Source organism: Diplodia corticola (genome assembly GCF_001883845.1).
Source record: "Diplodia corticola strain CBS 112549 chromosome Unknown scaffold3, whole genome shotgun sequence".
NCBI classification, from domain to species: domain Eukaryota; kingdom Fungi; phylum Ascomycota; class Dothideomycetes; order Botryosphaeriales; family Botryosphaeriaceae; genus Diplodia; species Diplodia corticola.
Genome location: NW_017971482.1, coordinates 69,409 through 93,480, shown reverse-complemented (window position 1 = coordinate 93,480; position 24,072 = coordinate 69,409). Strand labels below are relative to the sequence as shown.

General features: G+C 58.9%; 6 protein-coding genes across 6 annotated transcripts; 2 read left to right on the top strand and 4 right to left on the bottom strand.

The window, feature by feature from the left end:
• Window positions 1–4,890: 4,890 nt before the first annotated feature.
• On the bottom strand, window positions 4,891–6,621 carry BKCO1_300028 (peroxisomal membrane protein; the record flags this gene model as incomplete). Its single annotated transcript, XM_020274185.1, has 4 exons — window positions 4,891–5,524; window positions 5,576–5,972; window positions 6,028–6,404; window positions 6,464–6,621. The coding sequence occupies 4 exons, from the start codon at window positions 6,619–6,621 to the stop codon at window positions 4,891–4,893; spliced, it is 1,566 nt and encodes a 521-aa protein (XP_020134585.1).
• A 389-nt stretch (window positions 6,622–7,010) lies between these two features.
• On the top strand, window positions 7,011–7,716 carry BKCO1_300027 (uncharacterized protein; the record flags this gene model as incomplete). Its single annotated transcript, XM_020274174.1, has 2 exons — window positions 7,011–7,086; window positions 7,199–7,716. 2 exons carry the CDS (start codon window positions 7,011–7,013, stop codon window positions 7,714–7,716), a joined length of 594 nt encoding a protein of 197 aa, XP_020134578.1.
• Window positions 7,717–8,681: 965 nt separating this feature from the next.
• Window positions 8,682–9,107, top strand: BKCO1_300026 (uncharacterized protein; the record flags this gene model as incomplete). The annotated part of the gene is made up of 1 exon (XM_020274163.1): window positions 8,682–9,107. The coding sequence occupies one exon, from the start codon at window positions 8,682–8,684 to the stop codon at window positions 9,105–9,107; it is 426 nt and encodes a 141-aa protein (XP_020134579.1).
• A 1,278-nt stretch (window positions 9,108–10,385) lies between these two features.
• Window positions 10,386–11,720, bottom strand: BKCO1_300025 (uncharacterized protein; the record flags this gene model as incomplete). The annotated part of the gene is made up of 3 exons (XM_020274152.1): window positions 10,386–11,448; window positions 11,520–11,618; window positions 11,677–11,720. The coding sequence occupies 3 exons, from the start codon at window positions 11,718–11,720 to the stop codon at window positions 10,386–10,388; spliced, it is 1,206 nt and encodes a 401-aa protein (XP_020134576.1).
• Window positions 11,721–13,009: 1,289 nt separating this feature from the next.
• On the bottom strand, window positions 13,010–18,128 carry BKCO1_300024 (leucine permease transcriptional regulator; the record flags this gene model as incomplete). Its single annotated transcript, XM_020274141.1, has 3 exons — window positions 13,010–17,482; window positions 17,538–17,717; window positions 17,808–18,128. 3 exons carry the CDS (start codon window positions 18,126–18,128, stop codon window positions 13,010–13,012), a joined length of 4,974 nt encoding a protein of 1,657 aa, XP_020134577.1.
• Window positions 18,129–19,502: 1,374 nt separating this feature from the next.
• BKCO1_300023 (ydr124wp-like protein) lies at window positions 19,503–22,053 on the bottom strand (the record flags this gene model as incomplete). The annotated part of the gene is made up of 6 exons (XM_020274130.1): window positions 19,503–19,620; window positions 19,678–20,539; window positions 20,598–20,807; window positions 20,869–21,492; window positions 21,561–21,792; window positions 21,892–22,053. The coding sequence occupies 6 exons, from the start codon at window positions 22,051–22,053 to the stop codon at window positions 19,503–19,505; spliced, it is 2,208 nt and encodes a 735-aa protein (XP_020134582.1).
• Window positions 22,054–24,072: the final 2,019 nt, after the last annotated feature.

The following is a 24,072-nucleotide window of genomic DNA, read 5'->3' as shown; positions in this document are numbered from 1 at the left end:
TGATCCGGGGGAGACGGCGTACTTAAGTGCTCGTGGGCGGCGGGCTGGAGGCCGGGCGCCCATCCCTGCGTGGGCATGCCGTCTAGCGCAACGGCTTTTTGCAGAGTCTGCTGGTGGATGCAACATCGTTTCCCACTCGGTACCAGGCAGAGGCAGCGGCGGGTTGGGCACGGGAGGTGAGGACGTCATGGGCCGGGGACGGAGGCCCAAGCAGGCGTAGCGCAGGCCGGTGTCTCCATGTGGGGGCTGGCTGGCGCGCCTGGTGCGGTGGACCCTGTGCTGAGGCGCTGGGTGCGCCCGTCGCCGCTCTCCATGGCGGGTGAGAGGCGATCTGCAGCCCAGCGCTGGAGTTCGCGCCGCCGGCCAAGCGCCCCCAAGACGCCCAGCCGGCCTTCGCTGCACCAAGCAACTATGCCGCGCGCCCGGCCCGCCTTCGCACTCCTTCGCAGCACCCGGCCTCGGCAAAGTTGCATGCGCGCGCGCGCCCTCCGCCCAGCGCCGCTCTCCCGCCGCCGATGACGTCGCCTGCCCGCTGCGCCGGCTGATGAATGACACGAGCCCTGGCGCCCTGGCTTGCCGTCGTGTGGCCCACGGCGCAAACCGGGTGCGGCACTCGCCCGGCGCGGCAGGGATGCGCCCTCGAGGATCCTCCGCCCTGGGGCGGCGGACGCGGCGTTTCGCAACCGACCAAGGGAGCGAAAGGTGGAGAGGAGGAGAGGAGCGGGCCCACCACCGCCCAGCTGCAGACTCGCAGTCGCTTGCTGGTGGGCCGCGGCCCCAGTGTTTCGTGGATTGATGACGAGCCTGGCTGCCGAAAGGGACGCCTTTTCCGGCCGCCCTCCCCCATCTTCTCGAGCCACCGCTCCCCGCGTGGTGCGAGCATCTCAGTCAGATATGCGTATCTCTGGCGCCGGCCCAACCTCGCGCCAACCAACGCCCTCACCGCATCTGCCACGCGCGCCTGTCGCCCACACGCCTGTCGCCCACACGCCCACACGCCCACCCCGGCGCCCGCTCGCCGTACGTACCGCGCTGCCTTGCTCGGCACTTGCCCGATACCGCCAGCCTGGTGGGTGCGATGACGGCTGAGTGGCGCGACACCAGCGGCCTGCAGCGATGCGCAGCCTCGTCGTCCATCAGGGTCCTGGTCTTCGCGGCCTCCGCATGTGCCGCATGCAGCAGCGCCGCGGCAGCCTGACCGCCCTCCCCAGTAGTAGCCCATGCCATGCCCATACCCTTACCCATACCCACAGCCCACCCGCACTAACGCGACGAGAAGGGGGGGGCCCGCAACACCAGAGCCGCCGACTTTCCCGTTCGGTCCCGCACGTGAGTCTGGAAAACAGCGCGCACGCAACCCACACCCATGCCCGGACAAGCATGTTTGCATGTCAGGCCAACAGCACGGCCAGACTGCAGTCGGTCCGACCGCCCTCGTTCGCTGCTCGAGATGGTGCTGTGATGGGGATAGTCGCGCGATGTATGACGACGTTGCGTCCTTTCCCAGGTACTTGGAAAGCCAGCCAAGTCGGCGACGAAATTTTTTTTTCCTTGATTCTGATTTGCGGTCCGCCTGATGACTCTGGGCAAGCGAAGAGAAAACAAGAGTCGGCAAAGAGCCAGGGCTCCCGCCTTGGGCGTTGCTTGCCGCTGTCTGGGCGTGCGTGGCGTCCTCTGGGCGCTGCGCGCAAAGTGCCTTGCGCCGTCAGTGGCTTGATGGGAGGCGATCGTTGCTTGTCCTCGCAGCCGGCCGCGAGTCAGCAGCCTGCCCGATCTGTCATCGGAGATGGAGCCTCTCGACACGCTGCGTGCTGCTGCCCCGGAGCATTACGTCGCACTACCCAGGAGCTGGCGCGTGTGCTGACAAGTGACAAATGCTTTGCCGACCGTACACGAACCGCTGGCGTTTGCCGGACGCCCGTTCGGAACCGCTGTTCTTGGCGTGCTGGCCAGACGTGAGATCAAGTAAACTTCTGTCAACCGCCTCGATTGCTCGTGGAGAATCCCTCCGGCATTGTCCGACTAGTAACATCGGCCAAACAGGGATCGGACTTTGCCAGAGCTGCGAAATCAGCACAGCCGTAAGCGGCAGCAATCACCGAACCGCCTTGTATGCAGCCTGCTGGGATGATGCGGCTTGTGGTAGGCGTATGTGGTGGCCGATGGAAACCGAATCCCGCTTTCCAAACTTCGACACGGTTGCAAGACCAGTGCAACACCCGTCACTAGCGCTCCCGTCTCTTGTGTTCAGGAGGCAGAGGTCCGCCTCGAGGCGGCTCGCCTCAAGTCTGAATTGCAATGTGGTTCAGCCAATCGGCCCACTTGGCGAGCAATACACTGAACTACCCACGTCCAAAACGAGCGAAGATATACAAACGGCTTGAAGATGCTGCGCATGGATGCTCTTTGCTTCATGTAGGGATGGATGTCACGGGCACCACAAAACAGGCACTGGTCTGTTCTCCCATCAGAGTTGCCTCCATCGACAGCAGCGCTACGGCAGCGCCAAAGACGCGGGAGACCCATCAACCGGGGCATCCAAACAGCCCGTCGAGGATGATCTCCCACCGCTGAATGCAAGAAACGACCGGGATGTCGTTCATCAAACGCTCTTGCTTGCCAGGAAGGTGATGTAAGATGGGGCCCTTCAGACCAGAACCGCCCCATACCGACTCTCAGAAACAGACAAAAGAAGAGAAAATCTTGGGGCCTAATGCAGGCAGACTTCTCGGGCGGCCAACTAGCCAGCAGATCATTCGCGCGGACAGCTGCTCCCAGCCACTCGATGCGCCGGTGCTCTGTCCGTCGACCAGCACATACTCCCAGTTGCCTGGACAGAATAGTGGTATAGGAAACCGTGCAGGAGGTCCACGGCAGTTAGTACTCGGATGTTCGTTGCCCGTTCGGCTTCTTCCCGTCTCTTTGAATATTCCCCTTACCCAGGCGTGGTGGAGTTGCAGAATCTTTTTTCTTCGTCCTTCCCTTTCCGGGGATTTCTCATTTTGCGCCGCCCCTCCCACCCCGCTCTCCACCCCTCCACACTCTCCACATCCCTCCGCCATGCCAATACCAACGCCAGTGCACCCTCCGCTCCGCTGCCCGTTGTCGTCCCTCTCCCTCTTGTTCTTGTCTCGGCTTAATCGCACCTCTTAGCAAAAGCTTCTTGCACTTGGCGCCATGGCCGGCATGTCCACCTCTTGATTTATTGCCTCCTCTTACCGCCCCCCGCACGGGGCTCAGTATTGTACGACACTCCCTCCTCACCTGTCCCCAACCCACCACGATTGCTCATCGGTACAAATTTTTTTTTTATCTGCGATCGCTGGCAACCGAAAACGCGGGGTCGAGCGAGCACGCGAGACGCAGGTGCGCTCCTTGGGGGCGCGCGCGCGCGAGCGCGAGCACGTCGTCGATGCGGCACGGATATCGCGTGCGCGCGCGGTGCACTTTGGCGGCCGGTCGTAGACGGGAGAGGATTCGTTGCTGTCCGTGTGCGATAAGAGACGACATCCGTGCTGAAGGTAGGCAAAGGGGGGTTGTGTGTGTGTGTGTGTGTGTGTGTGTGTGTGGCGCGCGCATGCGGCACGACGGACGGGCCCTAACGGGAGGGCGTTGAGCGTTTATTCGTTTCGGCGTTGCGTCGTGGGCGTGGTTCGACGTTTCGGCGTTGCCAGCGGGCCGCCGCAGCGGGCTTGCAGCTGTTTCCGTTTCGACATTTTTTTTTTCTCTTTTTTTTCGCGGTTTCCGCGAGCACTGGGCGATGGTTGTGGTCACTGCAAAAACGGGCGTACGTGGAGAAGGTTTGACGGTTGTCGAGAGGAGCTGAAGTGCTGCTGCTGGGGAAGGAGGCGGAAGTTCAAAGTTCCTTCGAGCTATGCGTTCATGGTCCATTTTTCTTGGCCCTCTCATGATGTCTGCGCGACATACTGTGGGTTGCGTCACTGTAGCACTGGCCCCCCCTCACTGCTGTCTACCGCCCGCTGGAAAACACCACGCAGCTGGCCGCGAGTATCTGGAGTCTGTAAAAATTTCCTAGAACGGATTTCTGACTAGCTGCGATGGGTTTGAGGGACGCGGCAGTGCGCTATCCGACACGCCGCAACTAGCCGTATCACGTGCTACTCGATATGGTAATCAGTTTGAAGTTGGTGACGCAAACGCGCTTCAAAAAGCAACAAGTTTTGACGCGCAACTCGGACATTGCCAATCTCGCTCCCCGTGCAGCCAATCCGAAAATCCGGTGCGCTCCGGATTACTCCCGTCAGAAAGAGTTATGCTCGACGCGAGAATCCGAATTTTGGGGATCGGCTGGCAACTGACTGATGCATGCATGTGCCCAACAAGTGGAGTAGTCCGGAGTGCATGGTACGGGGTGAGGATCGAGGAGGGGCGGCGGTGGCGGCCAACAGGAACCGCCACCACCACGACCACACTACTACCGACGCAGACGCCTGCCCCGAGACGCCTCCCAACAGCCTGGTTTGGAATCCTTTCGCTCCAGGGCCCCCACATTTCTCCCACACCCCGTGAAATTTCGATCCACGGGGAGAGGCCTGCACCGCGCGTTCGTTCGTGTACGGCTGTTAGGCGAGCATGTGGAGTAACTATCGATAGGAAAGCAGTTGCCGACCGCAGCTCCGTGAACCCCTGGGACCGGCGTCCTGTCAACCTGCCATGCCAGCATCCCAAAACACTCGGACATGTCCTGCCTGACCGGAATTACTATTCTGGTCGCCACGCTATTGACCTCCTGCATTACTACGGAGCACTTCACAACGCATCGTGCCATCGTGCGCAGGGCTGCCACGACAGCACTTTTCATTCCTTGGGTATCAGTTCCGGCCAAGAGGCCGCTATTGTACAACCCCTGAGTTCAATTCGTACATTCTCTCAAGCTTCCTTCCCCTCTTCCTTGCCCATTGCCTTTCCCCATGCCGCTTCGAAACCGCTGTCCTTCTCGATCATACTTGCCTCGCCCCCAAGCGCGGCGAACGCCGGCTCGTCGACTACCGATCCTCTGGCCGTAGTCGGACGCGTCTCAGTGCCTTTGCCAACATCTTCCGGCGGCTCAAACTCGAAGTTGCTGCTATACACCACTGCAGCAAATGCCTCGAGATCACGCACGTCCTCCATTGCCGAGAGGTACTCATTGTTCGTGCCGCTTCCGATTACATGTGCTTGGCGACAGAAAATCGCAAGCGTGTTCGCAACCTTGGTCTTTGCCGAGTTGGGGTCGGTAAGCTCAATGACACGCGCCGAATCGGCAGACACGGGCGGCAGCTTGTACGAGAGCGTGGCAATCTTGTTATCGATCAGGACAGAGAAGGTCGTGTCGAGAAGAAGCGTCAGGACGTGGGCGAAGGATGGCGACTCGATGATGTCAGATGTTTCGTCAAGTAGGCGGCGAAGAGGAGTGTTGTGCTCGGCACTGGCCGGATTCTCCTCGGTGGCCATGCCAGACTCGGAGAGGACGAAAGACTCCTTGTCGGCCGGAGGAAGAAGATATGCGAGCCACTTGCTTGCCCTGTGAATCCTTTTAGTGACCGTCTCTGCGCATCTCGAGAAAACTGCTTACCTCCGCTCCTCTTCCGTGGCACCTTCAACCTTCTTGCGCACCTCGAGCGTCAACTCGGACAGCCTCTCTAGTGTAATCTCTTCACGTGGATTCAACGGTCCGAACACGTCCATGACGGCCGAAACCACCTTCTCCATGATGTCTTTGCAGCCGCGGTGCAGCAGCCACCAACTGAAAGAGAGATACCTGCGGTTTGTTTCAAAGTCATTGCCGTAAGCTTGCTCGGCATTGTCATCGTCATGATTCTCCAGACTGATGCCGGTACCGTGCGCGGGAGGCGAGGCCAGAGTGACGACGCTGGCCAAGTAGTTGCGACGGCCGAGAAGGTTGAGCTGGATGCGAGTCAGGAGGATGAGGAGTGACAGGGTGTAGAGCAGGGTGAAGGCTCGCGCAATAGCTGTACCAGGTTAACAAGAAGCCTTGGCAGGGACCGAGAGGTGCGAGCGCCTTACAGTGAATCTTCATGTCGTTCCAGAGTTGAGCCTTGCTCTTTTTGGGCTTCGGGGGAGCCAAAGAAGCTCCATCGCTGCTCCCTTCGCCGGCGCCATTGCCAACGACCTGGCTGGCATGTACGATGCTCTCGCTCTGGAAACTCTTCAAGCTCCGGCCGTCGTCGTCGGCCGCGCTCGGAGCCTCGGAGGGCGCGTCGGTGGAGGCAATGTCCGACGGCGCAACGCTCCGCTGCAGACGTTCGGCCTTCTGCTTCTGCAGCTCGCTCAATGTCTGCTCGACGGGCAGGGCATGGAGAATGTTCTCGGTGGCGGTGGGCAGAATGGCGAGGACGGTGAAGGTGCAGTCTTCCTGGTTCTGCTCGAAGCGGCGGCGCAGGCTGTGAGAGGGTCGTCAGCGCGCGTGCTCTGGAGGGCTGGCCGCAGTCCGGGGGCGCACTTCTCGCGGGCGATGCGCTCGTCGCCCATGCGCTGGCGAGCCTCAGACAGCTTGCCCAGCAGGTATTGGCCGGCGAGGTAGCCAGCGCCGAGCACGCCGGCGCCGATGGCGAAGTTGGTGCGATTGCGCCTGAACCATCGGCGCGTAGCTGATATCATAGTGCTGGCTGGCGTGTCGGGTGCAGCTACATGCTCTGTCAAGTGACGGACGTCACGGAGGTTGGGGTGCGGGCGACCAGGTTGAGCGGGCCGAGGCTTGGGCGGGCTGGCTGGCTGGAGCGTGACAGGCTAGGCTGAGCCTGAGCGTGGAGTGAGCCGGAGTCAGCTGGGCTGCCGTGTGAAGATTGGCAGCCCAAAACCCCGCGGACGGCCCCAAGGACACCCGACTCTGACCCCACTGTAAATCCGTCATCGCACCCTCAACACCTCCGTTCCGTCCCCGGCCGCCCACTCTTGCTCCCAGTCCGCCTGCTGCCAACCAGCGAACCAGCTCTCCCAGCCCTCCGCATCCCTTTCGCAAGTGCTCGACCCCGCGAGCGCACCCCACCATGGAGCCGCGCCGCACCCCCGAATACGTACTCGAGGTCTTCGCGGACCCCACCTGCGTCAAAGATATCGTCAAAGGTACCTTTTCCTTTGCTGGCTGAAGGCCGGCTCTGCGCGCAGCTGCACGGCGCCGGCTGCCCTGGCGCGCAGCGGCGACACTGGACGTCCAAAGCTGACACGCAGAGCGCAGCCATCCTGCACACCATCTTCTTCCATCGCTACTTCACGCCGGTGACTCCGCTGCACCGCGACCTGCTCGACCTGACGCTGCCGGCCATCGACGACGTTGACCTCGAGACCCTGATCGACCGCCGCGCGGCCGAACTAGTGCGCGCCCTCGACACGGGCGCCGGTCACCAACAGCGCGGGCGCGGGCAGCTGGCCATACAGTTCTTCGAGAAGCGGCGGAGAAAGTCGTATTTTCCGTTTGGCGGCTTGGGCAAGGGGCGAGGCGACGAGGAGATTTGCTGGGAGTTGTGGACGCTCGATGTTACGCTCGCGACGCCCCGGAGCGACACTGAGGTCATCAAAGTGCGACGGGCGATGGAGAAGAGCCTGCACAAGACGGCGCTCAAGATTGTCACGATTGTCAACCGCGACAAGGACCACATCCCGCCGATTACGACGACGGAGACGAACCCTTTCCCATACCAGATTGTCGTGAACCCGCAAAGAGAAGGGTGGGGGCAGAGAATAGGCATATTCTGACCGTGGTTTCCACTTGGCGACGTCTACATTTGCATTTCCAGGGCGTTTCTATTACGAGCATTGTACCATCATGCCTGCATACCGGGAGTTGGGGCGGCAAAGTCGGGCCAAGGAGCCTGCGGGGTGGTTGACTATACACATTTCGGTCTTCTTGAGATACCCCGAAACAAGCACGAAATACTATTGGGTCCAACGTCAAAGTGTCGACGAGTGAAGCGTGGGTGGGATCTCAGCCAGCAGTACGGATACTCGGCTGTCGCTTACAGTCGGCTCTGGGCGCTGAATAGAGTTTTCACCGCGGAGTGGGGAGACATGGACCGACTTGGTCGCACAAGATGGCCTCGGGCAGTTTCTGTTCTGGCAGCGACCGTCTTTGTCTCCAAGGAGAAGCCACAGCTGCGGCAGGGCGATAGCCACACAGGGCGCAGCAACGAGGTGCGACAGTGCGACAGTCAAAGGCAGGGTTCATGCCGTCAACGCAGCACGTGCAAGTGGGCGCAGCCACGGTGCGGCAGCCAATCAGGCTCTCACGCATTGCCTCATCGGGCAAAGCGCATGGGCATGGGCTGCCCCATTAAGCGCGAAGCGAGCGGCTGAGACGGTCGAAGTTGGGGGCATTCGCTGAGCGGCCGTCAAATCGAGCCCCGCCAACACTGCGCGCACTGGATGAAGGCGATCAGCGCGCTGGGCCTGCCGCTGTCAGCCTAGCCACTTGCGAGCCTGGGCGGCGTTGGCTGCGGGATCAAAAATAGCAGCCCTTGGCGCTCTACGCGCACCCATTGGCTGGCAGCGGTGACGGTGACACGGCAGGATTCGAAGCACTGCCTGCTATATAACCTGCCAGAGTGCTCATCGGTGCCTGATTCGCAAGAGCATTTGTCCCTGGCCTGCCGTCATTCTGCAGCCCGAGTGTAGCAGTGAGGACTTTATCTTCACCCTGCCCCAGTCCAGTGCACTCGGCAATCATGGCCCCCACGCAGACGGTGCTGGTCTCCCTCCTCCTCGCACTGCTTCCCGCCACCGCCATGGCGCAAACCAGCAGCTCCGACTTCGACGACGAGTACAACAGCACCAAGCAAACGGTCAGCACCGGCATCATCGTCACCATCGTCATCGTCGTCCTGTTCGTCGTCGGCGGCCTCGCGTCCATTGTCGTCTTCTGCTGCGTCATACGCAGAAACAGAAAGCGCCGCCAGCGCCAGAGCAAGGAGATCAGCGCCGCGAACCAGAAGGCTGCCGAGCGCCGTGCCCTCGAGGGCGGCTACCACGCTGCGCCCCAACAGGAGGAAGGCGCGCTCCAACCTTACCACTATGGCCCTGCCGAGATGGACGCCTACCAACCCCCGGTGGAGATGGACTCGAGGGAGAGGGCAAAGGCCGAGATGCCATAAGAACTGGCCGAGAGCACGGGCAGCGGAAACCATTATGAGATACCACGCAAGAGTTTTGCATCATTTTCCTTTTCCACTATATCCCTGTAAGATATCACTCAGTAGGTACTGCGCCAACGATGAGCGCACGATTGCGCTGCGCGAACAGCATTCGCACCTTCCCATCATGTGTCGCGCTTTCCTCGCTGAGCAGCCATGCCCTTCCAGCCAATTCTTAAAGCTCCCTCGCTGCTCTCTCTCTCTCTCTCTCTCTCTCTCTCTCTCCATCATCTTCATCTGCATCCATACTGCCGGCATAGCGGTCTTCTCGTTCAGCTTCACTCATCATCACGCGCTTCGCTTTGCACACCGTCTCAACCACCAGCTCCGGCAACATCTTCTGACCGAGCTCTCTGCTCGCCGGCCAGACGCCACAGCCATCAGGCCCTTCCAAAGCCGTAACGAGAGTACCGCATCCACCGCATATCCAACATGCATAACCAAAATACCCTCCTGTTCGCCGCTCTTTCTATCCTGATCGCTGTCTTCCCAAACTTGGTCATGGCAGAAGAAAACTCTGGTCTCGATGGTGCGCTTATCGCTATTTTGACGATCGGCGGCCTCGTAGGGCTTGCCTTCTGGGGCACATTGATCGTAAGTGCACTTCCCGCCCTTCCACCTTTCAATTGTTCATGCTGACATGAAGAAATTTTTAGTACCTAATTTGTGTACTCGCGAAAAAGCATTTGAAGCATGATGCGGTACACACCAATTCATCACAAACGGCCCATCCTCAGCCTGCCCCCACGACATATTCGGCACCGAGTGCGGTCTGATGTTGCTCATCCGATGGCATAAAGAAGGATGCCAGAATTGTCTTGGAGAGACCTACCTTATCGAGCGAGGAGCGCTCAGAGCATAAGTGGACCATGGTTCCCTGCAGTGGTGATGAGTTGTGAAGGTTGTTGGTCTCACGCTAGAGGCGCAGTGTTGAGCTGAGGAGTTCAAACTGGCATTGTGTTTTCTCTATTCTTCATCCTACATAATGATCCTAAAGGTCACGTCGTTCCATGGCGAAGCATGAATGCAAAGAGGATTGAATCTTTACTTTTGAATGGTGTGCGGAAAGAAACAGGCACGCCAAGGCTGCTGCTTTTTCAGCCTTCCAGTTCCCAAGGACTTACTTTTCTTCACTAAATACTTCTCCGGCTGCAGGTCTTGCAGTGGACCATTGCCCTGAGCCTTTCACGCAGGCAAGTGATTTCAAATCCAAGAAACGCCCAAACACCACCCAACCCATCACCACCCACTCCGCTCCTCCCCTAGCCATCCCCCACCCCCATTTGCCGACAGATCCACCGACTGATTTTTGCTCCGCATCCTGCCCTCCCCGCTCCTCCCGCGCCAATCCCTCCTGCCCGCACCACCACCCGCTTTCCCGACCCCTTGATCCGCGATCAACGCCCGTCGTCGAGCCGACCAAAGCACCACCACCACGACAGCCACGACGACCATCGCCGCCGCCAAACCCACTCCTCCTCCTCCACTACCACCTGCACCTCCACCTCGCCCACCGCACCACCACCCCACAACCCTCGCCCCCACCACCCACGCCGGAAACACCCACGGCAGCGCCGCCCGCCTCGCCGCCAGCGTCGCCGACGGACTGACGCTCAGCGGCGGCGCGCCCACGATGAGGTCGTTGCCGGGGATCTGGCTGCGCACCAGCGTCACCGTGAGCAGGGGGCGCACGCCGCGGGGCGGACCCGCACTTGCTGCTCCTGATCCTGATCCACCTGCTCCTCCTCCTGATCCATCAACATGATGATCATCATTGACGCCATTGACGACGGCTTCACCACCATTACCAGTACCGCCAGTACCGTACCAACTCTCACCATCCGGCCAAATCTCCATCGGCCCGCCGAAGCCGTCGGGGTCCGTGGCGGCGCTCCAGGACGCGCGGAGCTTGATGGTCGCGGTCGTGGTTCCGGCTGTTGCGGATGCGGGCCGGAGCGACCACGCGAGGAGGGTGGCGTCGGCGGGGAGGAACCAGGGCGGGAAGGGGAAGGTCCGGAGGAACGACGTCAATATTGCAGAACGGGCCGGTGCTGCTGAGGGCGGCGCCGGCGCGGGGTCGCCGACGGGGACGTCGGCGATGGAGATGGGCGAGGAGAAGCGGCGGCTGGGGTCGGTGTTGCGGATGGAGATGGGCTGCTGGTCGTTGATGATGAGGTATTGGCGGGTGGAGTCGATGCGGAAGGTGAGGGCGAAGTTGGCCGGGGGGTGGTGGTGGTCTCTTGGTGTACTACTGCTGGCGCTGGAGGAGGAGGGGGAGGTGGGAGGGAAGAAGCGGGCGGTTCTGTTGGTGGGGCGTTAGTTGGAGTGTTTGGGAGAAGGTCGTGGAGTGGAGGTGTACGTGCTCGTAGATACGGATCAGTTCCTTGTGTTGGTTGATCTGTCTGGAGGGGAGGGTGACGTAGTCGTCCTCGGGCATGGGAGAGGGGAAGAAGAGCCACATCAAAGCGAATCCTGGAACAAAAATGGTCAGCATGGTTGTTAGAGCACAACAACGCTTGTATTAATGCACCTGTCCAAAGAGCCAAAGAAAGGTAGAGTGACCACAGGAGCCATGACTTCTGACGCATCATGTTGCCGCGCACAAAGGAACCTGGGGGAGAGGATGGTATCAGGCGCTCCATGATGGATTCCTGTACTGAGAAGGGAGATGCTGAGCGATCAAGAGGTAGGAGAAATATTCGTAGGGAGCCCATGATTTAGGGGATTCGAGCTTCAGCTAACCAATGAGCATGGCGCCCAGCGTCCATACGAACTAGATTCTGGGCATACGCGTCGGTGCGGAGCGGGAACGAGGGCGTGCGCGGCGATCATGGGCCGCGCACATGGCTTCAGCCACTGCAATGAGCTGGAAAGGGACCCTGCGGCGCCTCGCTATCACGTGCCAGCGTTATAAATGGGAGCTCCCTCAATTACCGGGAACGAGCCCACAGAGTCGCGTCTCTATTTTAGAGACATCATCTCGCCTTTCCATATGTCTGCGTGATCCTCTCCTTTTTTTCAATCTTCCACAACTTCTGGTCCTATCCTCGCATCTTGCAAACCATCTGCACTACGCTATCACTGAACATGAAACAGGGGTAAAACTGGCAAGCCATTCGCTCTAAGAACTATAGCGGCGTAATGGCCGCCAGCGTTTCACCGACGTCGATTGGTGCGAACGAAAACCAAAGCGTTCGTGATCTCGGTCACGATCCCGCCATCCATAGCTCATCGCTTTGTCGGCATGAATGCCGACTGCACAATGGCGTGGAAGACAGGCACTCGATCGTTCTGGTATTCAGCTGCACCACACTAGGATATAACCATCCCAATTGCAAGCCATGTTGTTTATATCTCCATTGAAGCTGGCTACTTCGAAATTCGTCCAATTCATGTATTGCAGCGGCAATAGTTAAAGGGACCACGCTCCTTGTGAGTCTTCAAAACTCCACATTCCCATCCTTCTCACGCCTTCATAAACGCAAGCCAGCCGCTCAAACCAGTAGCCAGAGAAGCCATGTGTGAGTGAGAAAGGAGACAAACGCCAAATCGCTATGCATGTCAGAGTTACGACATTCTCCCCCGGCAATGTTTTCAAGCCCTTGAAAAGGAAACCCATCGACGTTGACGCATTGTGAAAACCCGAATTGATGATCCTGTTCGCGATACCGCTTGTCCGCTGTACATGGTGTGAAAACGACCATTGGATGAGAGCCGCTACGGTTTGGGCGGGCCACGGCCTCTCAGGCAACTGTCTGTCGATGAAGAAGAGTTTTCGCCTTGCCCACGGTGTCGGAATTGCCATGAACTAAGAAGAGAGGATCAAGCGGCTGAGAAATTTGACTTGAAAGCCGTTGCTGTCGTCACAGCTCGATCGCGTCTTCAAAACTGTTGCCCTTGTCCTGGTACTTGCCACTTGGTGTGACACCACGTTCCTCGCTGTCCTCCTCGCTCCCTGTCTCTTCCTCATCATAGAGATCTTCATCCTCGTCAGTCATTCCTTCTTCGTCTTCTTCCTCCTCATCCGCCTCATCCGCCTCATCGTCGTCCTCATCATCATCGTTACCCTCCTCCGCTTCCTCGCCATTCCGTTCCTCTCCGTCTTCTTCCTCATCCAGAAGCGCCGGGTCAATCTCATCTTCATCCATCTCAGTGGTTTCGAGAGGCTGAGCATACTGATACGGGTCCTCGAAATGGCTGTCAAACTCTCCATGCTGGCAATACTGACTTTCAAGATCTTCGACGACAGACAGAGATTCCCCGGCGTGGTCAACTTCCATCACATGGTCATCGTCGTCTACGTTGGCCGAGGCTGTTTCCATCTTGACAGGGGCCTGACTTTCCTTTACGTCAGCTTCGTCGTCAGATGAGAGTATTGTAATCTCGTTGTCTTGCGTTCCTGTTCCGTTCGTTGTAGGGTTCTTGGAAGATTGCGTGGAAATGAATGGGTTGCTGTCCGGAACAACCGAGGTGAACGACTGCAAAGAAGGCGTAGCGCTATTGACCGGTTGAGAAGCAGGTACCTGATGACGGAAGTTGGATAACTTTCCGTCAGTAGGGGCTTCGAAAGCCTTTCCCTTGCCCTTATCTGTGCTCGCCAGCCAACGAGCTCCACCGTATTCCGAGCGAGGCAGGAACTTGCTCTCCCGGCTCCAGTACTTGGGAAGTTCAGTAGATGCTGGCCGCGCTCCAGGAAATGCGGATGCGCGGAAGTTGCTGTACGATCGAGCAAGAGGATCCACGGTTGAGTTTTGAACTGACTCTGACCTTTCCCTCTCGATCTGCTCTCGAATGTTTCGATAGTAGTCGATAGACTCAGACATGGATTTCTGAAGTGCGCGTGCCTTAGCAATGGTAGGATCCCGAAGATCCTCATCGTGGCCCTCATTGTTGATGGTGCTCGGTGCACTGGTGACTGTTTCTGTCTCCCGGTTTTCGCCTACCGAGGTGCGGCTTTGACTGAGTCGATAGTCTCGGGTCCCCATCCCAACTCTCCTCTTCCTTTCGGGAGGAGTCACTGATTCGCTATCGCCATCAGAGAGGATGGCTTCCTCGTCGTCATCGAACTCCCGGTACCGCTTCCGGCCCCGCCTATCACCATGCACGTCCTCGTAGCTGATACCGAGTGCTCTGAGCCTGAAGTAGTCTGTCTGAGTGGTGCTGATGCGACCGGTGTAGCTGCTTTCTTTTGGAATAAGAGGATCCCCAGACAGAAATCGCGCGCGGTGCCGGAGAAGTTGAGGCGGCTGTAGAGGAGCTTTCTTAGACTTCGAGACGCGAAACTCGTCTCTGTTGGGTCCAAGAGCATCAGACAGCATGCTGCTGCGACGACTGCCATTGCTTGGCAAAGCTCCAGACATCATGTACGACTGATTCTGCGAGCTAGTAGGGCGCCGCATATCCCGGTCGAGAATGTCGTGCACTCCAATGCTGGAGCTGAAGGAGCCACGGAAGTGTCCATTACCGCGCGAGCCGTTGCTAGCAGCCAACCTCCTCATGCTTGCGCCCATCGTACTCTTGAAGTCTTGAACATCGTTCTCGATCCCTGCGGGACCCCGTCGAGAGGCAGCAGCGTTCAGCGCGTCGCGACGAGCTTTCCTTCGCTCACGTCCGCGGCGCCTGAGCTTTTCTGACCACCAAATGCTTCTCCACTTCTGGCCATACTTGAATGCAAGACTTCTCGCGCGGAATTCATCAGCAACCTTCCGGTTCTTCTCTTCTTCGAATTCTTTCATGGCATCTATGATCACATTGTGTGCCATGTGCTCAACGAACTGACTGAGTAGGCCGACTTTAGGCTGCATGACAAGATTCTCGGTGATCCTGTCAATGGCTAGACCTGCCTGTCTCTCCTTACGGGCCTTATCTCTAGCAAGGGCCAAAGGATCTGGCTGAGGTTGAGCGGGAGGCGCCTTCGAAGCTTGTGTTATAGGCGGCGCAGGAGCGAAGCTTGTTGGTGGCGTGAAGCTTGTTGGTGGCGTGAAGCTTGGCGTCGCAGGGGTAAAAGTAGGAGCTGGGTTGAACTCTGAGGGCTGGGGAGGTTGAGCGGGGGTAGTACTTGTGGTGTTCCCAAGCGAGAACGGCGCTGATGGTTTTGAGATAGGCTCGACGGTAGAGGTTGGCGTAGAAAATTTGGAGGGGTTGAAAGCTCCAAGTGAAGGTCTTGGAGTCTGAGGATCGAAGTTCAATGAGGCAGAGGGGTTTGTGGGAGGAAAGGAAGGTGCAAGCGCGGAGCTTGGCGCCTGATCTTGAGCCAGCGCAGAAGGCGCTTGATTCTGACCAGGCTTGATGAAGAAATTAGCGGGCGATGTGTCTGAAACTCGAGACGGAGTGGAACCAAATGAGTTCTTGTTCTCGTCAGACTTTGCCGTGGCAGGAGTAAAAGAAGGGAAGGGGCTGCCTGCCGGTGTAGCAGTAGCCGTATTCCCCGGGACAGAGCTCTTCGTAGCAACGGGCGGGAAGCCAAAAATGCTGCTAGGCGGTTGGTTTTCCTTAGTAGCCTCCGAATTTGAGTCTACGGGTGGAAAACCGAAGGTGCTGCTCTGAGTAGACAGCGGCTGCTTGCCCAGCCCCGAGGGAGCCGTCGCTGTTGGGAAGAGAGGGGGTGTCGTAGTGAGAGCCAATGACGTCTGGCCTGAGGATGTCTGACCTGAGAACGCCGGGCGTTTTGGTGGCGAGCCTGGCGGCGTATCGCTAGGGTGCTCGAACGAGCTGGTCGGCGTCGTCGATTTCTGAGCTTGTGCTGGCTGACCGAAAGCCGAAAAGGGTGTCGGCTGAGCACCAAGCTGGAACGGGGATGATTGAGCAGCAAAAGTGTTTGATGCCGCAGCCGCAGATGCAGGCTTCGCGAAAGGAGATGGTGCCGCGGATAACACGCCTGACTGGAAAGGCGAGGAAGTTTCACTGAGGCTGGGCACAGCGGTTGTCGGAGTAGAAGCTGCTGAAAACGGTGAGAATGGATTGGAAACAAGAGAGCTTGGTGTGGACTGCATCGAACCTTGGCTGGAAGGAGTGCCAAACCCCCCAAAGGATGTAGCTGGAGCTGGAGTGGCAGGCTTTCCAAATGCTGATGGAGCAGCCGGTGCGCCGAAGCCAGGTGCAGCTTGGGTGAGAGTATTTTTGGGCGCTGCGGCAGCTGCTGCGGCAAATGGATTTGTGGGTTTATTGAAGGATGAGCCAGAAGTAGTCATTGTGTCCGTGTCGGATTCGGAATCCTGATTGACAAAGAGCGAGGGTTGAGCCGCATTGACATCAATCTCTTCAATCATTCCACGCTCCTTTGCTTGCTTGACCGTCATGCCACTGACGATGGCAGAATACGTCCTGTTAAATCGTTTGGCTTCCACCACCATCTCAGAACGAAACTGCTTCCTCAAATTCGGGCTGGCCGACGGGAAAACCTTGCCGGGAACAGAGGTAAGGTCGATAAACTCGGTTCCATCTTCCTTCTCCTTGATGGAGAAATCGTATGCCTCGCAAAACTCTCGCGCTTCTTCATAGTCATCCAAGTGCATGACTCTCGCGATCTCCTCCAGATTCCAGTCTTCGACTTTTCTCTCACCCCCCATCCGGTAGGCTGTCCAGATTTTGTTGAGCATGGACCTTCTAACCATGTTGAAGACCAATTCAGCCACGCAGGCCATGAGATAGGAAACCTGACTTGACTTGATAATGTTAAAGAACCTTCCCGCATTTGACTGGCCGATGGGGTGGCTGATCCTGGGGTTTAGGGGACCCAGGTCCTGGGAAGTGTCCGTTGCTGAGGTGTAAATCCTCAGTGCTGTCTGTACGCGGGGGTTCTTGATTATGTCCGCCGGCCATGATTGCAGTCTATCCTCAATATCCGGGACTATGGCTTCCATTTGGAACAGGATGCTGTAGGCGCGGAACTCGGGCTCGTTGGGGGAACGGTATCGCGCCCGGTTCTCGTCATAAAGGGTTATGAGGGTAAGAAGCGTCTTGTCGAGCTGCTCGCGGTCCTGGTGCCTATCGTATGACGAAGGTACCTCTTCCTTTGGCAGAGCCATCTGATGTAGGGAGAGAATGTGGAAGCGGGCAATGCGCTCGAAGCAATCGATCTGTATCCTGATATCGGGGGTCTTCGTGCATTGTTGAATAGTAAAGTCGTTCCGCACGGCGCGAGTCCGGTCCCAGAGGAACTTGTGCGCCTTCCCGAGATCGTGCTCAGAGAGAATGACGTTGAAAAGGTAATCGCACGTTTTCGAGAGTGTGGTCGGAGGCCTTAGGTCGGAGGGAAGCTGCTCTTCCAGGCCAGCAGCGGCGCGTCGAAACTTCTTGATCATGCGGGCTTCCGAAGGCTCTTTTGTGCCGGGTTCCTACAGAGGACGGTCAGGACCTGCCTCAGCCGTCCAAACGAGCCGCGGATCATACCAATTCCATCTCCCACACATCCTTTTGAACCACGCGTTCCACCCTCTCATACTCCGCGCACATGTCCGGGCAGGTCCCAACGATGGTGATGGCATCTTCCAAGCGGCGCGGCTTATCAGGGTCCTGGATCAATCCATTCGCGATCGCGTGCTTCCGTTCGAGAGCGCGGTTCGACTTGAGCTACGGTGCGAAAGGGATAGAGTCATTCTAGTTCTTCTTTCTTTTGGCCCGGCGGGAGGGGCAGAGTGAGGGGAGGAGAAGTCAACATACTGTTTCGTAGCGCTGAGGCCATGGAAGTCCTGCGGTCGAAGCCGGCTGAAAGCCGTTGGCCTGTGAGGTCGAATTGCTCGGGCGACGCGCCTGCGGGCCTCCAAATGTTTGCTTCTGACGGGGGCCGGTGGGTGCGCCTCTGGTCGATGTGCCCCTCGCAGCACCGCGACCGCGACCGCCGCGGAAGCTATGGCCGTTGCTCCCGTCGCTATCGCTGGCAGTGGCGGAGCCGTTGCGGTTGGCGTTGTGCGCTCCGCCGCGGGTGAAGGTCCTCGAGCGGGTAGGCTTCGCGCGGCCGCGCTCACCTCCGCGCGCTGACATGGCGGTCGGCAGGGTCGTGTTCCTCCTCAACGGTCGGTCTTGCTCATCGGGAGCGGCGCGATATCGAATGTAGCTGCACGGTGTGATGTGTGGCAGAGGGGGGCCCGAGCCGGAAACGGTGTGTTGAGCGCGGGTGCGGCGCTTTGTCGCGACCGGGTGGAGGTAAAAGGCGACGCGAAGCTCTGAGCTTGGACGCCCCCGCCAAGCATCAACTCCGCGGGCCCAGCCACATTTTCCTTATTGGGGAACAATCGCTGCCTTACTTCACTTCAGCTCGTGTCCCTCATAAATTCTCTATTGACACAAAGTTGCCACGTCACATGCTGAGCAGCGTTCGTGATAGATTGGCATGGCTGAACGTATGTCATTCACTTTGTCTATTTCTATTTTATTTTTTATTTTTTTGCAATCATTAATTTTGCATTCTAGACTTGTCTGCACGCGTCTACTTTGCGTGGTGTGAAGATATTGATTAACAGGCAAGTCCGAAACGGTTGGTTGGGCGGTCCATATCTTGACTCTTATTCCTAGTGTCCCTTCAAGCTTTGTGCTCTACAAATCTCAACACTATCTTGTATCAGCCCCCCTGCACAAATCGCATAACGGCTACGCACGGTATTCGTTCAGTATCACAGCTCGCCGCCAAAGTGCTCATGGTGCTCAGATTTTTGATGGGTAAGAAGTCCGAAATTGATATTAAGCACCGCGACGCCCTGTTGTCACTGTAGCACCACATCTACCAGTGTTGATGGTCCCAGATCGAAGCCCATACCACACACACACCGTCAATCCCGTGCTCGTCTGCGCCACTTTCAAAACTCCAAACCAAAGCTCAGAAGCTCGCTCGAACGCTGGACAGAAGTACGAAGAAGACAAGAAAGTGAGATTCATCCGAGAAACAAGATCGTGCCGGGAATAGAAGCAACTGTGCGACCAAGAAACAATTTTTTTACCCCAAGACTCCTCTCCGACAGAGGTACCCATAGTTTCCCAGAGAGAAGATGTCAGATAAAAACAAAGACGAACGCAATTTTAAACCAGTTAGCGAACAGTTTGCTTGCGCAACCCTGATGCGAATGTGCGACCATGCGGTGCGGATCTAGTAATCCAGCAGTAGGCCCGAGCCGTCCCACCAACTCCTACGCTTATCCGAAATAGCACAAGTATTCCCAAAGAAAGGAGAAAACGGCAGCCGCGGAACGAGCTGCTGGCAGCTTTTCGCAGAACAGTAAAACTTGTTCAGAGTTTTCCACCCAAAGACCTAGATCAGAAATACGCTAATGTAGAACCTTTGCCCAAAAGTCGTAGTCGTAGTTAGTCCAAGGAGGCGACCCTAGGCCAATGCCGAGTAATCGCGAACGCTGGACGTCCTTGCTAATCGGTCATGTCGTCGTAATAATTATACAGGTCATTCGAGGAAACGCTGTCGTGAACTTCGTCAAACACGGGACCCGTCGTGCGAGGGAGAGGCCGAATCAAAAGGAGTTCCGAGCTGAAGATAGAAAGCCTGTGGTTGAGTTGAACCTTTCAGTATCAACGTAACGCCTACCCATGGTAAGAGCCGTTCATGCTGTACTGTATGTTCGGATGACTCAAAGACCCGGTGCGAAACGTGTTGCTGTACGGCGGCTCGTCGTAGGTACTCGACTGACTCCGTATCCCGGGCATTACGGGCATGGCCCCTGATACGGGCATGGGCTGACCCATGGCAGGAGATGCTGCCGACATGCTGCCAACCTGAGGACCCGGGCTGTAGTTGTGTTGGGGCGAGAGTTGAGGGTTGTTGCCAAACGAAAAGTTGACGGCACCGGGGAAGTTCGTGCTGGATGGGGTGGCATAGGAGGTGTTCGAGCTTTGTGCCAGCGAGGCCGTCGACGAGGGAGAGAAGGATGGATTGGACTGGACTGTTCGCCAATCATTGTAATTCGAGGGCTGACTGACGTAGCTTGGATCCCGACTCATTGGGTAGGTAGGGTTGTCTACGTAGTTCGAAGGTTGCTTCGCATCAAAGCCATATCTGTCGTCGTACATCTGTGGAGGCATCATGGACGCCTGCTGGTACGCAGGTTGCAAATCGCTTGCATCGGAAAAGGGTTTTCCGACTGGCGGCACATAGCCCCGGAATTCGTTGCTGCTCGCCGGGAAAAAGCTGTTCACTTGCTGCGGCGTTGGGTCCGGAAGGCCGTTGGGGTGAGAGTAGTCCCAACCTTGGTTCTCAATCTCCAAAGCCCTCGTCGATTGGACCAAGTCTTCTTGCTCCTGACCGTGGTGCGACTTTTGGACTTCCTGAACCTCTTGAGTATCGACAGACGAATCCTGGCGCTGTCGTTTGCGCGAGGAACCGGTACTGGCTTTCTTGTTTTGGAGAGCGTGCTTGGGGTAGCACTTCATGCTGACCATGGTGTCACCGTCTGACATGAACCATTAGCTTTCCAGGCAGGTTCGCAACACAACAATCAGTCAACTCACCAACGCCGCCCGTCACGAAGTCAGACCAGTTCTGCGCAAGCATGTAGATGTCGTTCAAGAACAGATCGCGTTTTCCCTTTCGGTCGTCGCCATTGTGGTTGTCTTGATCGAACTGCAGGACACAGTCCTTGGTGGAGTGCTCCAAGAGTTCAATGCCGCCCTCCTTCTGGGCTTGGTGTAACAGGATGTGGACACCAAGGACGAGGCGTTCTGTCCTCTTGCATTAGCCTCAGTGGCACAACATGGAAGGCGCCCGCTTATCGTCGCTTACCGGGTTTCCTAAGATGGTCAGGCTCCTTGTGCCGGACTTCATCCATCGTTCCACACTCGGGATGCGGCATCGACTTCCACCAATCTTCGTGGGTCGTCGGCCACCACGGGGGAGCAGCTGGGCCGTCCTTGGGTTTGGAGCGCTTCTTCTGGGTGTTCTTCTCCGGATCCTGCCTCTTCTTCTTGTCGCTGCCGACATAAGGATAGTTGGATTGCTTTTTGGGTTCAATCGCCCTGATCCATGCCTTGAGAATGACCTTGCACGCAAGCTGTTGCATTTGATCCAGGCGACGGCCTAGGATGTCGAGCACCTGAGAGCGATCATCAATGGGAAAGCGCACGACTTGCTGCTCTTCAGGCTCAATGTCGGCACCGACGGCATCGGACCAGTCCTCGTTTTCGTCATCGTCATCCTCGGCGAGACTCTGGTTGCGCGAGGTGGAGCGCTGGCGCTTGCGCGAGCGGAGGGGCTCGGCAGCCGGGCTCTTGATCTTGACCTTGGACTTTTCTTGACTACGCACGCGCTGATTGGGCTGCGAGAAACTCGCATGGCGGCTTTCATCGGAGTCGGTCGTCACTTGACTCGCGTCTTCGACCCACTCCGGCGGTGCAGGCTCGTCGCTGGCTGCGGCACGGTCAGCAAGGGCTCGTCATCTGTGCGGCCGGCTTCGGCGGCTCGTGCGGGACACAAACCGTAGACCTGCGGGCCACCGCGGACAAACTGGGGCGGCAGGCTCTCAACGTGCGAGACAAGGTCGCGCCACTGCGGCGTGCGGGCCAGCTGCGGGCGGAGGTCGTCAAACTTGTCGGAGGGAAAGACGAAGGCGTCGCCCCTCTCGTCAAGTCCGACGACGACAAAGGCGTGGGCGGCGATGTTGCAGTCGCGGCGGAGGGCATGGGTGAGGGCGTGCGACGGCGATGGGGCCTAGCGATTAGGGTTAGCGGGGCCGTTGGCTGGCTGGCTGGCTGGCTGGCTGGCTGGCTGGATGGGAAATGCGGGGTATTGGTGAGGGCTGATACGCACGGGCGCCGTTCGCGGTTGTTGAGAGCTAACGCTCTGGGAGCTCATCCTGCTCGCTGCTGCTGCTGGAGGTGTGGCATCGAGCTTTGTCTTGGAGCTGGGCTGCGGGTGCCATTTTGCGCTTCCGGCAGGCGCCAGCCTGCACTCGGCCGGGTACTGGACCATCGTAGCGGAGCGGCGCAAGAGGTCGAGGGCTTGTTGTTAAGCGGGTCGGCGATGCAAGCCAGCTCAGCACGAGCGTGCTCTAAGCCCAAACAGTGCGCGTTCTCCGCGACTCGTCGCATGCACCGAGGCCGCGGGTTCTGGCATCGCAGGTGTTAGTCGCGGGCGCTATCGCTGGTCAAGACGGAAACATGGTTGACGGGACGGCGGGCGGGAGTGCCTGGAGGAGGGGACAAGAAACGGCTCGGAAGCAGCGCCCAACTTAAATACCGGCCGCCTTATCGGCGCGCAGATGCGGCTGCAATTGATGAGGACCGGCCTACCTGAGAAGCGTAGCGTCCCGTGCCTGGCCGCGACGGGAGTACTAGCAGCGGTCGTCGCTTGGCGGCAGATCGTGGGCAATCAAGCGCTGAGGGCGAGCGCGGAGTCTGCGGAGAGAAATGGATGCGGACGGTGCTGGATCGCCACCAGCCTGAGAGCAGTGCTGGCACACTGCGGCACACTGCGGCACGCTGCGGCACCCTGGGGGGGCACACTGGCACACACTGGCACACACTGGCCGGCAGCAGCGGCCTATCCGGAGCGGCGCGCGGGCGATCGGAGAGCGCGGCTGCTCCTGGTACGACCACAGGCGCGTGGCAGCTGATCTGGCGGGGAGGGCGAGCGGGCGCGGTGCTAAGGCCGCGAGACGGAGCGCTGGGAAGTGAGATGGTGCTGCACGTGGGCGATTATTGGCGGAACACTGGGCCGCGCGACACAACGAGATCGATGAGAGGCGCGATGAAACAGACGAGACGATTGGCGACGTTCGGGGGAGCTCCTCGCACACAGCCTGGCCGGCGCCGGGCTGGTATAAGAAGGCCGCGGGACACGACCATGCCATCCGCCCTTCCAGCGGCCAGCGCCCCCCCGCGCCGCGGCACCCCCCGGGCGAGCGCAGACGAGGCGAGGCAGCGTGCGTACGCGGTGCTACAAAACGAAAGAAAATTGCCAGGCCCTGTGGGGAGCGGGCGCGCGGGCAAGAGGTGGCCGCTGGGGCCGCAGCCGGGGCGGGTCGGCGCCGCATGCGAGCGAGCATCGATCTCGCGCCTGAGAGATTGCCGGCCGCCAGCGGTGTGTGTGGGCGCGCACGCAGAATGATGAAACCCGGCGAACCCTGGCCTTGGCAACGCTCTGGTGCCGTCGAGGACAGCCCGCTCGGAGGCGTCAGCGCGCGATCGCGGCGGGCGGCGATGCTGCGGAGAGGCCGGGGGCACAGGGGAGCCAGGCGGAGATCATCGGGACGCGCTTCCGCTGCCGCCGATTGCGTCTTGCGACACCTGGCCGCAGAACTCCACCGACCGGGGAAGGGAAAGAACAATGAATCTCGCGCGGCGGCGGCAGATCTGATGAGACCCATCGCATCGAGATAGACACGCAGCTCTCGAGATCGTAGTGCCCGCGCGATCTCACTCGCCCACAGGGCCTGCGCGCTAGCGTGACTCTGTGCGCCGGACCGCTCGACTGCTTCCGCGCAAGACGGCCGGCCGTTGATGCACGCTCTGCCACCACCCACCCTCCGCGCACTACCAGCGCCAGCCGCTGCCCCTTCGTCCAATTTGCCCCAGAACAGCAGACCGCCACGGCTCGCGTACCTGGCCTGCCGCCGGGCCGCCCGCTCGACTAGCACCAAACCATCGAGTCTACTAGGGCCCTCAGCCCTAGGAGTCGCCGGCCGCCCTCCGCGCAAAAAACAATGTGCGCCGCTGCGTGGCCGCCGTGCGCCGGGGCGAGCGGTGTCTGAGCCGGACCCTGTTTTTGCCCGCAAAAGCAAACGTCGCGCGGCCGGCAGAGTCTCGATTCCACCCGCCAGCCGCCGTCCAAAAGCAATTATCTGCAACGGAAACGGCCAGCCGAGCCAGAAGGGGCCCCTCTGCCCACCCGAAAGGTGCAAGCAGCGTCAAACGGGCGCTGGGGGAAGCCCAGCAGCGGCCCGCGGGCGTGACGCGCTCGACTGGCCGAGTCACTCGCTCTGAGTCGAGC